The sequence below is a fragment of the Tuber melanosporum genome, assembly GCF_000151645.1.
Source record: "Tuber melanosporum whole genome shotgun sequence assembly, scaffold_12, strain Mel28".
Lineage (NCBI taxonomy): Eukaryota > Fungi > Ascomycota > Pezizomycetes > Pezizales > Tuberaceae > Tuber > Tuber melanosporum.
In genome coordinates this window covers 1,217,615-1,233,412 of record NW_003298777.1, presented here as the reverse complement: position 1 = coordinate 1,233,412, position 15,798 = coordinate 1,217,615, and the positions used below count along the sequence as shown (strand labels likewise).

Below are 15,798 nucleotides of genomic sequence, written 5' to 3'. Positions count from 1 at the left end.
AAAAAGGCTTGGTTGGTTGTGTGGGTTGGAGAGATTCTGCATCCTCGAAAATGCACAAACAGAAGGGTTCCACTGACTCATTCGCACCAGGTAACCCAAACGGAGAACCGGAAAAGAAAAAAAAGGAAAAAAAAACCAAGTTCTGGGTTTCAAAACACTCTTGTAACGGGGGGGGGACTACCGTATACAGTAGGATATCTTACTCCCGCTCTTTGACGGAAAATTGGTAAACATATGATACATACATACCACTTATGTGCCATAAGCTACAAGTACTGTACATGGGGAGGAAACCATCTGGGGTGAGAAGTGTCAATCCACCTCCAGCCTTGCCTCGCCATCATCATCCTGCGCTGGACTACGCCGTAATGTACGTAACCCTTCAGCCAGGCACCAAAGTTATCATAGCTATCATAGAGCCATCTAGGTAACCTCCCTCAAACAATCGAAACCCACCTTTCCAACAATCACGTTCACAAAATATCACCCACGGCAATAACACCCGAGGCTCCCTGTGCGTGGCTGCGCGGGTACTGTACTGTGCTCGAGTGCTGTACAATACGATAGTCGTACATGCTAAGCTTTTGGCTCAAACAACAGTGGAACACGAGATAGCCTGGCCCGGGTAGCAAATGCCGTACCGTGGTGCGCATTTGTAAAAGGAGAACTTGCACCCGGCCACTTTAAAGAAGCAGTGTAGGAAAGGTGTTTCAGTATGGTACGAGTACTGTACTCGAGTATGCTGTAATCATACAGGTACAGTACCCGTGTCGGGCGGGTAAGCGCAGGATGAGAGAACTCGTACAGGTAAGTGACCACGCTTAAACTCGCCGGACTGAATACAAGGTGAAACGTGCAAGATCGGCAACCAAGATCCGTCACCGGGAGCTGGTGTGGGGGCAGTTTCCCCGGTAGAAATGAACTTCGAGTTGGTAGGGGGAGGGGGGTTGTGTGATGTCTGCCTGGATCGGGATTGACTTACATAGAGATCTGGAAATACGTGTTCTGGGGGGGGTTCTGCGCCGTTTGTGTGCACTTATTCAACGCTTGAGCTTGGTTGCCTAGATTAAAAGTGATTCTCTGAACACAGAGATTGAAAAAAAAAAAAGTGTTCAAAGTTATTAATAGGTGCTCTATCACGGCGACATAGAGGTCTAGATTAGAGTACTCGAGTAAAGTGGTTCCGAGAGCCCCTCTCCTCCCTCCACCGCAAGAGATTGCAAAGACCTAACCCTGCAAAAATCTTAGAGCTATCATAGTCAAGTCCTAGACCAGGAACAGTATGATACTTCCCAAAAACCCGGTATCCAAGCTTCTGCTGCAACAAGTTCCGGCGCCAGCTGAGGTGAAAAGAACAAAAAACACGTATACCAGAAAGCACAGTTATAATTATACTGGAAAAGCACACTCCCGGAAAGCAAGGGAAACCCCTCCATACCCCATGAATATCCATTAAGTCCAGCTTCCGCCTACTCTGTAAACCCCCACCAAAACCAGACCTGGGCCACAGCCGCCGTAAGAACTCTCGGGAGGCATAAGTGTCTAAACCCGCATAAGCCAATATGCCATACCGACGATGCAAAAATCCTAATGATGGTGCGAAGTCCCGGTAGCCCCTACCAATGCTGTTTCAAAATGTAATGCCTCATAACCGCTCCCAGAAACCGCACTACGCGAGTGATATATACGTTTTCCACCATACTGGAGGATATGATTCTGCGAAACCCCACCTCTTGCCGCAAGTTGCACTTATCAGGCCTCCCACGAGCAACTCCACTTTACCGCAATTATAATACCACCACTCAGAAAGCCGCTGCTCCTGCGGGGGTAGTCTGCGTTCCGGGGGGGGGGGTTGCTAAGCTCCAAAATTTTCTAAATTCCACCGGGAAGTCACCCACCGGTTAACTTCTACAATAACGAGCACCGACAAATCCAAGTCAAACAATCTCATAGGATAGTTCTTTAGGATATGTATTCTGATTAATTCCTGGGGGGGGGAAACATATCTACCAGGTATGGTATTATGAAAGCGAGATGACAAAGTAATAACGCCTATAGAACTGGTGCCCTATTTTTTAATTTTGTTTTGAGTGAGGGAGATTGCATGCCTGACGCCGCTAGGGTGAGAGGCAATAATAGGTAAGAGGGAGGGGGGAGAAGCATTATGGGGTGCGGAGTATGAGAGTGTAACATATGAGGTCTTGCAACCTAGCTTGTGAAAGGTGAAGTAGAGGGAAGTGGGGTAGAAGAATGGGTGAAAGAAGGGTGCGAACGGGGATCCGGAGAAATGGAGGGAATAAAAGTGCAAAAAAAAAAAAAAGACTAGTGAAAGCAAGGCCAGTAACAAAAAAAGAAGACAAAATTGACAATATATCATAGGAGGATGAATAAATTAACCGTTCAAGAAACCCAAATCCAAGTAACGCCTGTAGCGATGGTAACAATAGCAAGGAATAATGACAAAAACCCAGCAATAGTGGATCAACAAAAGGGGAGAGGCGGAGACCCGCCGATTGTCAAACATGTAAAAAAAACACATCAATCAACAATCAACAATCAATCAATTAATCAATCAATTCCTCTTCCCCGCCTCCAATTGCTCCATCTCATCACAGAATGGATCATGCTTACCCGCACCTCCCCACCACCCACTCTTTCTGCCGATAATCATCCCAACCAAGGTGAGGCCCGCCGCGCCAAGGAATAGTGCATCAAACCACCTATCCACGAACGCAGGGTCGAGGGGCGCGCCCAACGCCTCGCTGATCACAGTACTCATGTGCGGGGGCAAATTGCTCCTGAGTAAAAGTGCGGAGGCAAGGACGTAGACAGCGCTGATCTGAGATACGAAGAGTGCAAGGTTCGGATTCTCGCCTTTGACGGCATGACCCATGACTCCTGGCGCCGCACGGGTGAGCATATTGAAGGTTGTCATGGCAGAGTTCAACGAGCCGGCAATAATGACTCCTGAGAGAGCGAATCCAATTTGGCGGGACCAGGCAACACGATCGAGGTGTGGGTCCCAGTGCTTCGCGATGATTGCCAGGACGTTATTTATGGGATCACTCTGCGAGAAGGAAGATTTGTTTCGGTGTAAATGAGGGATATGGGCGAGGGAGGTTGCAATGATCCTGTAGACGCAATAAACAGAGAAGCCGTAGGAAATAGCTTGCAGTACACGCCCAAATAAAGACTTGGCCTGCTGCTCCAATGACAGACGGCGTTGGAGCTCCGCAAACTCTGCAGCAAGCGAAGTACGCATTGTCTCCAACCCACTAACTTCCTTAGCTAGTATGGCGTGTTCTGCAAAAATATGTTAGCACGATCAGTATCCTGAAATAAGAGCAGCGGCCCAGAGAACAAACCCTGAGCATCGGCATCTCCGCGAATTGAAGAAAGAACTTTGCTCATCAAGCCTTCCTGGGAAGCCTATAGACAGTCACTCATCAGCAGGGTCCTAAAATAAGATACAATCAAGCATTAAGGACAGAAGCCTTCCCACCTTCTTATCTCGGATCTTTTTCTCCAAGAGCCTCATCCTGCTGCGTTTAGTCTCAAGCATCTCAATAGTGGCATCCAGGCCACCTTGAGCACGCGAGATGTCAATCTCGGTAATAGGCCTCGTTTTGACGGTAAAGTCATGCCACGGCGAAGAAACACAACCGAACCCGGCTGAAAAGCGCTAGTCAGTGAATGCTTCCCCAAGATACAAATGCTCGAAGTTGAAATTAGCTAGACAATGCAAGCTCACATAATAATGCCATCAACTAAATATACGGTTAGGACTGTAGCGAGCCAAATATCCGGAGATTACACTTACTGAGACACCTATCACGCCTACTCTTGCCAGACATTCTTCCCTCAGGGTTCTGGTTGCTATAAATCCAAACACCGTATTAGTGAGCAGGCAGACAAAAACGTGAATACGGTGCCAGAAGGCAAGCAACTCCTTACAGTCTCTCCAGAGGCTCTGATCCGCCTTCCTTATCGGCAACCGATCGCCCAAGCTCCAGAAGACCCAAAGCCATACACCGAAAATAGCCATCTCGAACAGAACAACATATCGCCTTCGCCAGGTAGATATCCTTGATCCCTCAACCAAGCTGTGAAATTCAAGTAACGGCGCGACCGCAACCAAACAAATCATCAGGACCCACACGCAACTCTGAAAGCCAGCTTTCCGAGCCGAAGCCTCTCCCCACTCGCTCACCTCGCATAGTATCAACTCTGCTAGTACCCCCGTCGCTCCAAAGATGGTCGAGAAGGTTATCGCTGCGATCCTTCGTTGCCCCCTATTCTCGTGGTGAGCGTGGCGCCTGCCTGCCCCGCATAGTACCGGAAAAAGCCGCTGTAGGACGCCTAGGAAAATAATGCAGAAGGTAGCGGTGAACAGGAGCGACGAGAACGCTAGATGTGATGTTGAGTGGTGCTTCACATAATGCGGTACACAGTCGTCATCGCAAAGGTCTGGCTTAGCGAGAGCTTCCGCCGGTAGCATTTCGGTGAAGGCAACTGCGGCTTTCCCTAGAGATGATTTACAGGAGGATTCTACTCGAGTACCGTACCGTACCGCAAGATTCTGTTAAAGGCGTGCCACTCGATTGGTTCTTTCGCAAAGGTGTATTATGATTGTTGAGGGTGTTGAAAGGTTGTAGCTGAGGCTAGGATGCAGATGACAACCAGTAGCCTAAGGTATTTGAAGTGTCATCACGTTACTCGTTCACTCGCTACGCGAACAGAAATACTCGAATACCGGTACTCGTAGTGTACGAGCAACTTACCCTGCTGGCACCCGCAGAGGCTTAGAGATATGAATCCATAAACCACCCGGACTAGTAATCCACAAACAGTTCTATCTTTTCAACCCTAATAAAATACTCGTGATAAAAGAAGGCTACACATGGTAATCAAGCGCGTGATAGAGATCAATGATTGCGAGCTATAACTGACTAATAATATAAAGAAAGCAGTCCAAGATGGTACAGATCCAAAAACAAATTCCAGATACAAAAGAAAGTAAAGACCGTGAAGCGTTCCGGTACCGGTAGCAGTAGTACTAGTACTAGTACAGGAAGTACAGGTACAACAGCAAGTGTTTGAAAAAAATGAGCCCAGGAAAAACCACCATCAGCCACCATATTGCTGTCAGAATGCGATCCAATAGTGACACAGCTTTTGATATCCCCGCCCATTAAAAGAAAGAAAGTTTTTTAAAAAAGAGCCCAATTTGTTCCGAAAGGAAGAGATTCTAAAAGCGCCAGGGGAAGATGTCTATCCTCGTCTACCATATTTTTTAGGGATCCATCAGTAGAAGGTCCCGATGTTTTGCCTGCTGTCCCGTGTTCTAGGAGAAGGCATCGATGTTCTCGGTGGGTATTCGTCCATGGTTCGTGGCCGTTCGTTTGTTGCCCATGCGTGCGTCAGGGAGGGTCTCAAGTCGAGAAGCCCTCCTAGGTGGAATGATTCCTCATGATGGTGTCGGCCACAAGAAAGGCGTTTGCGGAGTCTGCGTTTTGGCAGTTTGGGTAGCTGCGGCTGCCAGGGCGCTGTTCGTCGCACTCCTCGCCATTCGCGGGCCTACCACATTCGATGCATGCGACATGTAGTTCGGGGTTGTGAGGACCAAAGCCACAGTTGCTCTGCAAAATGTATTAGCAGATGATTACAATGAGTAAAGCGGAGCAAGGAATAACTTACACAAAACCAGGCCATGCTTGGGGTAGTAGCAAAGTAGCAAAGTAGAATGGCAAAAGTAGTTTGTGAAGTCGCGGAAAGAGACTTAATGAAGAGTATGGTAGGATTGAATGCTTTTGAGATCGGGGGGGGGGGTCGAGCAGTATATATAGCTTTGGAAGCAGCGGTTGTTCTGGAGGACTGTGGTGGACTGTCTGTTCTTGGATGTGTTTGGAAGAGGGGACCAGAAGGAGATACCGACCCTTTTAAACTTTTCCAGGCGTAAGAGTAGAACCTAGGGTGTATGAAGACCGTAAGGCTACATTTCCCAAATCCCAAAGCACCAATGCTGATACACCGCCATAATCTCTCATCTCCCACAATTAAGTGCGCGATACCGAACCCGGTGCGAAACCAACATCCATAAGACGGACCACATTACCGCGGGGTGGCCGCCGTAGGTTCGCGGGCAGTGGTAAGGTTGGACAACGCGATAAGTGGTAGAAAAGCACTCCCCTTAGGTCTCATTTATGATCGTGATTGGGTGTTGGCAAGCACAGCCAGTGTTAGTGGGAAGGGGAAATACTTCATGTTCACAGGAAGATTAAGGCTTGTCACGGCGCAGGTACAAACAGTTTCTGTTGCCTAACCACCGCTGTGCTGAGACCGCACCACCACACACAGTGTAGCCCTAATCATATGCCTCCGCCCCACCACGCTGTGCATTTTTCAACGACCGGTACCTGCAGCAATCAAGCAGCAAGATGGGAGACAACATAAGTGCCAGATCCCACCCAGCGCCCAGCATCCTCCCATAGAACGTATCCCAGGGCCTAGAAGGTGCACTACTCTCGCACAAGATGGGGCACAAAATCCAAGCTACCCCACTGCCCCATCACCCCCCGCAACAGCTCCGTCCGACGTCATAATCTGGGAAGTTGAAAATTGTCCATTTTGTCTTCCCGAGTTAGCACCTCAGGTGTACTGGAAGCTATCAGAGTCCGTGGAGGTTGCAAGCGCACTCGGAAGGAAGCCTCACCAGGTGGCACTGAGACGAAAAATCAGACGAGTTGGTGGGTTATGGTATGAGTTCAAAGTGCCCTTGTGCGTGGGTGCCGGTGTTGATACTTGAGCCTCTTCTGTCACTTGGCGGTGTTTCAGCGAAACTGCATTGGTAACCCTCCGGTACCGAATTCCCCACAGCAACCTCCGGGCCCCCCAAATGCCCCTCCGATTTCAGGCCCGCCGCCGACTAAATGAGGTTCCGATAGCAAAAGACCGTCAGAATATCACAAAATTCTAAGAGCACAACGGCGTGCGCAGAAGTAAATTCTGAATCACTGTTCCCTTTCATTTCAATTAGAGAGAGATCAACCAGGCGATTCTTTTTGTGTTGGCTTTCGAGTCATGCGTTATGTACGCCCCAACCGCCACAGCGTAAATAATGGAGAGATGCCCAGGCTCAAAACTTGGTGATGGACCAAAGTGTGCCTTGCACGCCAGAGACTTTGAGGGCCACAGATACGCACGCCTTTAGTGGTAAAAAAGGGGAATAAACAACTGGCCAGCAGTCAGCTCGAACTCTTTCGTTCAATATCGAATCGTAATTAAGGTACTGTTTTTTTCCCCTCTTTCCTACGCTAGGTACTATGCACCTAACTAAGGTATACTCCGGAAGAAAGAGGCTTCGCCGTGCTCATAGTCATGACAAGTCTGAGGTTCTCTGTTCAAAGTAGTAGGTACAACTGAAAAGAGGGGGTTTATTCCGCCATTGATCGGATTCGCGTGGCAGAGGTGGGAAACCGAAAAGAGGCGGAGTCTGGGTCTTGTATGAACTCACTAGTGTGTAGAACTCAGCGCTTCGTTAGAGACATCAACCCAACAGCTGTTTGGCCCATTCCTCCTCTCATCGGTGCCCTATTGTGTCGGTGCGCTGTGAGACTGAGCAATTTCCTTCCTTTTTTTTTCCCCCCTTCTCCCCGGCTCCTCCTCCGGGCATGATGCCGTACCAAGAGCTCAACCCAGGCAAACATGACATCCAAGCGAAGCACCAACACTCACCGTACCAGTGCAAACCTCACAATAGATTATCGTACGATATGAGCCGGCAGACTTTAAGGATCGGCCGCAGCTTCCCTAGGATTGAGGATTAGAAAGAAAGAAAAAAGGTCAAAATCCGAACAAACCTCAAGGCTCCCGATTGAGGGGATTTCTCTCTGCTTATAACCCGTCAACCACCACACCGAGCACACACAAGCTTCAGCGTGTTTCAACATTAGGGGCTCAGCATATCAACAGAAATCCCGAGTCTCAGCTCATCCCCCGAGGTAGCCTAGCAATCATCAGCAAGTCGTGATACTAGAAGCGGCTAGAATTTGCTTCAAATACTCGCGCGCGGGTGACATTCACTTGGGGGCAGCTGGCAGGGTAAGTGAAGCCCACTAGAGTCGGAACGCCAAGACAAGGTAAATCGTGTTATTGACCTTACCACTCGAGCGCTTGAGTAGTCAATGCATTCGTGCTACTGGATTCAAGTGCCCCCGGACCTCAGGGGACACTTGTTTTCGATCAGCTGCAGGACCAACCACGCAACGGAATTGGCGTTTAAACGGCGCGAGCGCGTGATCGCTTGATATACCAGTCGGAATGTTTTGAGCTGAGGTGAGGGTGCAGTAAGATCATGTTCAGGCCGAAGAAGTCGTCAATTCGGCGGACTAGCTCAGGTGGTAGTCATAATAAACCCAGTCCCCTCTAACAAGACCCCAAGGTGCCCAGCGCTTCAGGCCACTTTCAATTCAGCCCGTAGATAAAGCTTATATGGTTTAACCCCTTACTTGGCAGGTATCACCGACCCCGTGAACTTGAAATCGAGGAACAAACCTCAACCGCAGCATCAGGCCTACAAACCCATCCACCATATACAAGCTGTTGGCGCCGGAAAAACAAATGATCAACCGATAGATTAGGTGCTAGGAGGAAAAAAATCTTGGGGTTAGTTAATACTAGGGGAGATTAGACCCGAACAACAGATCTTGACCAATATGCCTCATGTCGGAGCTCGGTAATTGAATGCCATTCCAGAGATCACAAGGGCCAACGCCACAAGAGTGCAGGTTAAGCAAGGAGAATGTCCAAGCCACCCGTTGGATACCTCACTCAGCTCAAGGGCATATATCATTGAGGCACAGAAGCCCTCTAAGACGTAACTCTCCTCTAATAGAGTTCACTATCAGACAAACAATATATTCCGAAAAAAAACGAAAAAAAACATAGGAACGCAACTCTCTGACGCGATAAGCGCTCACTGCAACCGGTTTCGTTATTCACCCCCCCAAGACGTTCCGACCCGACCAATTTTAAGATGACTGACTGTTGAGGTTCTTGTTCAGACAGTCCTCCCTCGTACCGCATTGAGTGAGTGACGAATTCAGAAGCTTAGCTCTTATTCTGCAATAGGAGAGCAAGATCCCGGTTGCCGGCCACTTCTAGTTATAGTATGTTTGGATATCGTTATGTTTTGAAGGCTTTGTAATTCTCTATTATTCATAGCCATTGTAGCTATTGTATTTGCTATATTTAGTTATCAACCGGTTCATAGTGTTTTGCTATCATCCCACCATACCAAAACGACTCCATACGAGTGCTTTCAAGCAATACCCAGCGACACACAGTCCTAGCGCACCAAGACGATAATCACTCGGAACAGATATTTACTCAACGCACATCAAACCGCTGTCGAACTACGTCTCAATTCCGACGGAGGCATGACAGGCAAACACAACACGCGCTCCTAGGGCTACTAAATTGTACAATTGGGCCCTGAGTGATGAAACTTCTCACCCACCAACCCCCAGATGCCGCGTCTAAAGCCTGAAAGCAAACACCTAAGTCCTGCAACAACACTAATTCCCCGAACTCCTATGATACAGGCGCTGCGGTAGATAAATTCTAAGACAGCAACTAGGTATACTCGGATTAGCAGACCACAAGTGAAGCACACGAATCTAGGCCGACAGGCCCCCTCCACCTTCTACTTCGTCTATAGTCACGGCCAACGTCCCCGGCCCAGAACATCCTACTTGCGGGGAAGGACAAAAAACTAACATTGGCACCCACAACAGGCAAGAAAAAACTACCCCACTATGATACTTGTGCAACGCCACCCTCTACCACCAGTACCTAAGTTAAACGCCCTAGCTAAGTACCGCATACTCGTCACCCAAGTTCACCAGAGCAGACAGGCAAAGGCCAACAACCCGGTACACACCCCATTCACGGGGCCATTCGGAACCTCCCCGCTACGATAGCAAACGCTAGTCCTACCAACTAAAACCCAACTCCTCGGAATTTCCTAGAACCCCAGCTCATAAATTCCGAAAAAAGAAAAAACTGAAAAACATTCGATGGATCGTAAAATGTCCCACGATAGTGGAGCCAACCCATCACCGACCAGGTTCCCACAGCACCCACACGATTTCTATTTCCATCCATTCACATCCAGAAGTATCATAGAAGACTCTCCTCTCTCACGATCACAATATATGATTCGGATAGGGACGGATATTGTGGTTGGCCGGTTCGGTTCGCAGGCGGGAATTTGGTGATCTTGGTGGACTATCATAATATTATGATACTTTTCGCGTGCCATCGGAACCCTAGCGCTCCGGCCAATTTCGGCTGTATGCGATAGCTACGATTACAAGTATTGGGGGGGAGGGGGTTCAATTACCATTTCAAGGAGGGAATTCATCTGCCAAATAATATTATCATATATTAATTATCCTAATATCGCCGAGACGGCATATATGTTAACCTCGCTTGTATAATAGGGAACCAAACCCCCCCCCCCGAGCAAAAATGGGGTATTACATACACACAAGAACGTAACCTCCAAGCTCATATCATGTCAAAACCAAATCCCACCAACGACAAATTTAAAGCAATTGCTAACGAAAATGATGTTTTAGCTCCTACCTTTTCCCGGGAAAAGAATTGGGATCTCGATTTACCAAGACAACTCAGCCGGGTGAAAAAAAAAAATGAAAAAGAAAAAAGCATACTACTCCCAACGGCATTTATTTGTAATCGCTCAGTTATAAAGTTAATCCGCACTCCCACCTCCCATCACGGCTTCCGGGGTATGATACCGTACTATAAGGCCGGGATGTGCTCAATCTCCGATCCAAGTACCGTATAATGCCATGCATCACGAAAAGGCCCTATTGTGTACCCCATCTCACTTCTTGACAGCACGTGCGTCTCCGGCTGCGAGTTCGGGGTTTGGGACTGGGATGCGAGCAAGCAAAAACGATCCGTTAAGCAAATATCTTCACAACCAATTGGTGGTGCCTAAGTTACCCGCGTCTTTAAACCTCTAAAAAGTTGTATCAAATTTCGGCGTACGGGTAAAAAAACAAGAAAATAATTATATCCTACGGTAGTGACCTCAACACGGAGAGGGGGGGGTTGCGGGTGGGAATGCGAGTGAGAGGTTGAGATGGAGAATACAGGACTGGAGTAGGTATCATACCGAGTCCCATCATACTTGTAACTTGCCAAGGGGGACGCCGGCAGACATATACAGTCCCCAATGCGCGAACCTAGGGGAAGGAGAGTGATATTAATAATCTACATTACCCCCTTTAATTTATGATACCTTTTCCACAGCACAGAAGTTGCACACACACAACCAACACCAGAACCAATCCGAGTGGGTAAACTCCCCCCCCCTCCCGAGTAGAGATATCATGCGCACCAAACCCGCAAGACCAAGAGACGTGCGCAGGCCTGGGGTGCTGAAGGACACGGTTAAAGTAGTTCATACATATTTTTTCTATGGGCAGGAGGTGTGTTTTCACGATTCATACTCGCCGATGTGGTGATGGATTGGTGCACGCCCATACTGCCCCGCTGATGGATACTTGCTTAACCCCATCACGCCTGAGGTTTACACTAGCCGGAGACAATGGAGGGTCATTCTTGGATTTATTTCAGACTATATATGGCTGTACGGTATCCGCCGTGATGCCTCTCATAACCAGGACAAACGAAGAGGGGAGGAGGAGGAGGGAGGAGAAAGTAAACCCAAGTCAACAAAAATATCTAACCGCGATCTCCAATTACCTAGAGATGTGCGCGAAGGCAAGGCCCACCATCCACGAGCGAGGGAAATTATTCTTAACCTAGATCTCGAAGCGCCGCCGCTGTTGGTGGTATGATATCGATCCACAATTTAGGGCATAGTACGCTCCCCCACCGGAGACAATACGGTATGATACGATGCGATAGACTACAATATCTCCCGAACCGACGGTGGACACCCGGAAGACATAAATGTCTTATTCATCCCCCACGTTAGCGGTGTTCCACAATCTCCACTGCAGGTACCCAACAAACCATGATACACCACCCATTCTCGAAATGGACATTCGTCAAGCGTGACCCGACACCGGAATCGTACAGGCAAGTGCGTGCGGTAGGTATCACAAATCGTGACAACATTCACAATGTCTCACTCGAGAGCGCGTTGTGCGGGGCTGAAGGTTTACCCGACTGCACGGTGCAGTGGGGTGGCCGCGGTAAGCTAATTTATGACTCGTAGGTTGTGTTGGGATGGGATGAATAGATAATGTATTCATGTGGTGACTCCCAGGGGTACTATTACCAGAACATGTACTGTATCATATTGATACAGTATATCCGGCTGGCGCCCGCCCCCAGGATAAAACACCTACATCCAAACAGCCACAGCGCTCAAACACGGGCCACGGTGGGCAGGATAACTATCGATGGATCGTTCAGAATGTCCCACTCGTGCGCGGGTGGGATGAGGTAACTTCGGGCTTTGGGACATCACGTGTGGGGTGCGGGAAGGGCAGTTCCCCGTCCACCGAACCCACCTTGCCCGCAGAGAAACAGGGGGGCACCACAAACGCTCCACCCTGGCCCCCAGACGGACCGCACGTTGCGAGGTATGATATCATATCATACTGTACAGTCGCAGAACACCCAAATGCACGGGCGGGCCGCCCAAATATATGGTCTCCACTTATTAGCTCAGAAGTTTTGATTACCAAGATTAGACCAGTCAGTTTCGAGATGTGTATTTGGACGGGTGTGTACTTCGGCGTTCCATGGTTGTAACCCTAAACCGCCTACTCGACGCCAATGCTTAAACCGAGCTGCGCATTAGTGGACTGGGAAATCACCTAAATTGGTTGAGTAGGTAAGTAATCATAGGATATCATTCGCTAGTTTGGGGGGAGGGGGTTGGATGCAGATCTTTTTGTGGGGAGAAAATGTGGAGATTGAAAGGAAACAGCCCCGATTTCTCCAACTGATTTTAGTAAGGTGAAAGGAAGTTAGGCCGCTCCCAGCATATCCGAATTCGAAATGGCCATCCCGCGAGCACACGAGCACGCTACGTCTTGCCTCAACGGACTGAATAACCCTGCTTGTGCTTGAACAACTTGATTGAATTGATCCGCCCACCGATGCCATGCATAACACCCCAAGAAAAGTAAAGTACCATGCCGAACGTGGAAATTTCCGAAAATAAGACCAAAAAATAGAGTAGGAGATCTGAAGTTTAACATCGACAAAGCAATTGTGCCTCCGGGAGTGAAAAGGAAAAAGGCGAAGTATCCACAGTTTTGGTTAAGGACTGGTGGTGATGACGATGGTGAAGACGATAAGTAGAAAAAACGTTAAATATATCGTGCAAGTCTCCCAAACTGGATTAAAAAGAAAAAAGAAAAAACCAAATGCTCCAGAAAGCGCCGAAGGAAAAAAAAAAAAAAAGCGACAGGAAAAACACGGTCAAGTACAATTGGCGATCGAGAATACGCCACCTGCATGGAACGAGAAGGAAAAAAGAAAAAAAAAGTAGTAACGAGAAACACAAACAACAAGCGGTGAAGTTATATAAAAAAATGGTCAAAAAAGACCGGAGGTACGAGGTTGAAGAGTAAATGTACGAGTGCAGTAAGGTAATGCTGGGTGCGTGTCTGTCTATGAATGTTTTGGATTTCGCGTTTTGGTTTATGTGGGTAGAGTTCAGATAATAACGCAAGTACTAGCAGAGAACCTATCATACGTTAGAGATGCGGTGGATATCAAATTGGCCCGCATGGGATATGATTGGGTGGAGTATTACCAGCGATGAGTTTCGATTTTCTTGATCCAGCCTACCACAATTTGCAGTCGTTCTCTGACACTAGTGGAACACAACAGACGGTATTTCTCCGTTTCGGTCACCGGCAAAACACTCGCGAGCCAATACGGAAAAAGAGCTGGATCATCCGGTCGTTGTCCAAAGGCCAGGATATTGTTTTCATGGAGCCATGGAGCCGATATCGCTTGCATCTGGTCGACGAATTGGTGGCCAATATGCAATAGGGTCTGCGTGGGCAAACCCATCCAAGAGGCATGCACTTCCTGAGCAGCAGACAGGCAGAGAGCTGTCTCCAGCGCTTCGATGGCCTCCTCCTCGATGATCGGGATGTCGTCTACGCGTTCCACGTCCGCCACGATATACTCATCTCGAATACCCCATCTCTTGACCCTGAAACGTGAAACACCAACGGTCCAAACATCGCTGCGGCCATCTGGATACATGTTTATTTCTTCAATCTGCAGCATGGTCCCATACTGCATGAAGGGCGTGACACCAAGATCACCCTGCGGTGCACCCGTGCGGTTCGGCAACAACATTCCGAATTTCCTTGCGCCACTCTCACAAGCTCGTCGCACCATGAGTCTGTAGCGAGGCTCAAAAACATGTAGAGGGGTAGGCATTCCAGGATAAGAGGCCGTACAGACAAATATTGGAGTCGACAGTCCACCATCACCATTCCCAGCCATCGACTCCATAGCCCCAGCCAATGCTCGTTGGGACAGAGCCTCCGGGCATAACCCCACCAGTAATTCTGTTAGCCTCTTATTGCTAGACTGTGCCGGTAGGATAGATGGAAGGTGCATCAACCGTCGGCAGGAAGGACAATGTCGAGAATGGTCCAAAACCCGCTCCAAGCATCCACGACAGAAAGTATGGCCACAATAAGTGGTGACGGGATCCAAAAGCATTCCATAACAAACCTGACACTCCAAATCCGCTCGAGCCTTGTCCATTAATCTCTCGAGAGCGTCGTAGTCGAGGTAGGAGGGACCAAAGTTGTCGCCCACCAGCGGAGTGCATGTTGCATCCTCGTCATAGTACAATTCCCCCTGCTTTGAAAGGGCATATATAGCAGCCAACCGTCCCCCATACATCCGCCTTTTCCGCTCTTCATAACCACCTGTGCAATCAACATTCACAACCACCTCCAACGCCGTGTCCTCCGGAAACCGTGTCTGTGATCCCAGCTCCTTATCCACAACCTCCATCACCTTCGCCAGTGTAACATCCAAATTACAGTCGGCAGCAGAATGTTCCTTCCGGCAATCCGGAAAAGGGCACGAAAATCCCTCCCGTCGACCGACAACGCTAGGGTATGAGATGTTTTGGCGAATGTAGCATTCAGGCATACATTTGTGGCAGAGTGAGTTGCCACAAGGTAAGGTCCTAGGAGATCTCAGAGGTAAAGAACAGATGGAGCATTGCGTAAGCCGTATGATAGCGCGCGCGTCTTGGAAGGCATCGAGTCCTGGTCGCGGTGAGATATCGGGGGAAGGTAGAGCTTTCTCCATGACAGTGTCCGCGGCTGGCTCGAGAATTGTTGTGCGCCCCTCGCCCGGTTTGGGCGAGGGGGCATCTATGAAAAGGTGTAACGGCTCCAACTTGACGGCGTTATAATAGGAAGGGTCGGGAGGAAAGGTAGATAGTACTTCTTGCCTGCCGTCAATCCATGCAAGAGCTTATGTGTGGGGTGGGATGAAGGAAATAGGAAAGGGAAAGGGAAAGGGGGAAAAAAAAATATACAAAAAAAAAAAAAAAAAAAAAAAAAAAAGACAGGCTTTCAGCAGGGGGCGGGGAGGAAAAATGAACAAAGGGCCCCCGTTCGATTGTGGAGCGGGTTGGGAACACCGATTGGTGATCCTGCGGTGGACGAACGCCAGCCGCAAGGTACGTGGGAAATGATTCGGGTTGAGGCAAACCCACTTTTTTCGCCACACACAGCCAGCAGC

The 15,798-nt window shown here is 48.7% G+C and overlaps 3 protein-coding genes; all 3 read right to left on the bottom strand.

The window, feature by feature from the left end:
* Positions 1–1,370: 1,370 nt before the first annotated feature.
* On the bottom strand, positions 1,371–4,631 carry GSTUM_00004510001 (uncharacterized protein). XM_002835936.2 has 6 exons: positions 3,955–4,631; positions 3,821–3,876; positions 3,752–3,767; positions 3,503–3,672; positions 3,366–3,429; positions 1,371–3,303 (listed from the first exon to the last, which is right to left on the bottom strand). The coding sequence occupies exons 1-6, from the start codon at positions 4,496–4,498 to the stop codon at positions 2,573–2,575; spliced, it is 1,581 nt and encodes a 526-aa protein (XP_002835982.1). The 5' UTR covers positions 4,499–4,631; the 3' UTR covers positions 1,371–2,572.
* A 283-nt stretch (positions 4,632–4,914) lies between these two features.
* On the bottom strand, positions 4,915–8,074 carry GSTUM_00004509001 (uncharacterized protein). XM_002835935.2 has 7 exons: positions 7,948–8,074; positions 7,860–7,892; positions 7,290–7,809; positions 6,713–7,233; positions 5,936–6,657; positions 5,698–5,874; positions 4,915–5,639 (listed from the first exon to the last, which is right to left on the bottom strand). The coding sequence occupies exons 6-7, from the start codon at positions 5,710–5,712 to the stop codon at positions 5,451–5,453; spliced, it is 204 nt and encodes a 67-aa protein (XP_002835981.1). The 5' UTR covers positions 5,713–5,874; positions 5,936–6,657; positions 6,713–7,233; positions 7,290–7,809; positions 7,860–7,892; positions 7,948–8,074; the 3' UTR covers positions 4,915–5,450.
* Positions 8,075–13,159: 5,085 nt separating this feature from the next.
* On the bottom strand, positions 13,160–15,360 carry GSTUM_00004508001 (uncharacterized protein; the record flags this gene model as incomplete). XM_002835934.2 has 1 exon in its annotated part: positions 13,160–15,360. The coding sequence occupies one exon, from the start codon at positions 15,358–15,360 to the stop codon at positions 13,825–13,827; it is 1,536 nt and encodes a 511-aa protein (XP_002835980.1). The 3' UTR covers positions 13,160–13,824.
* Positions 15,361–15,798: the final 438 nt, after the last annotated feature.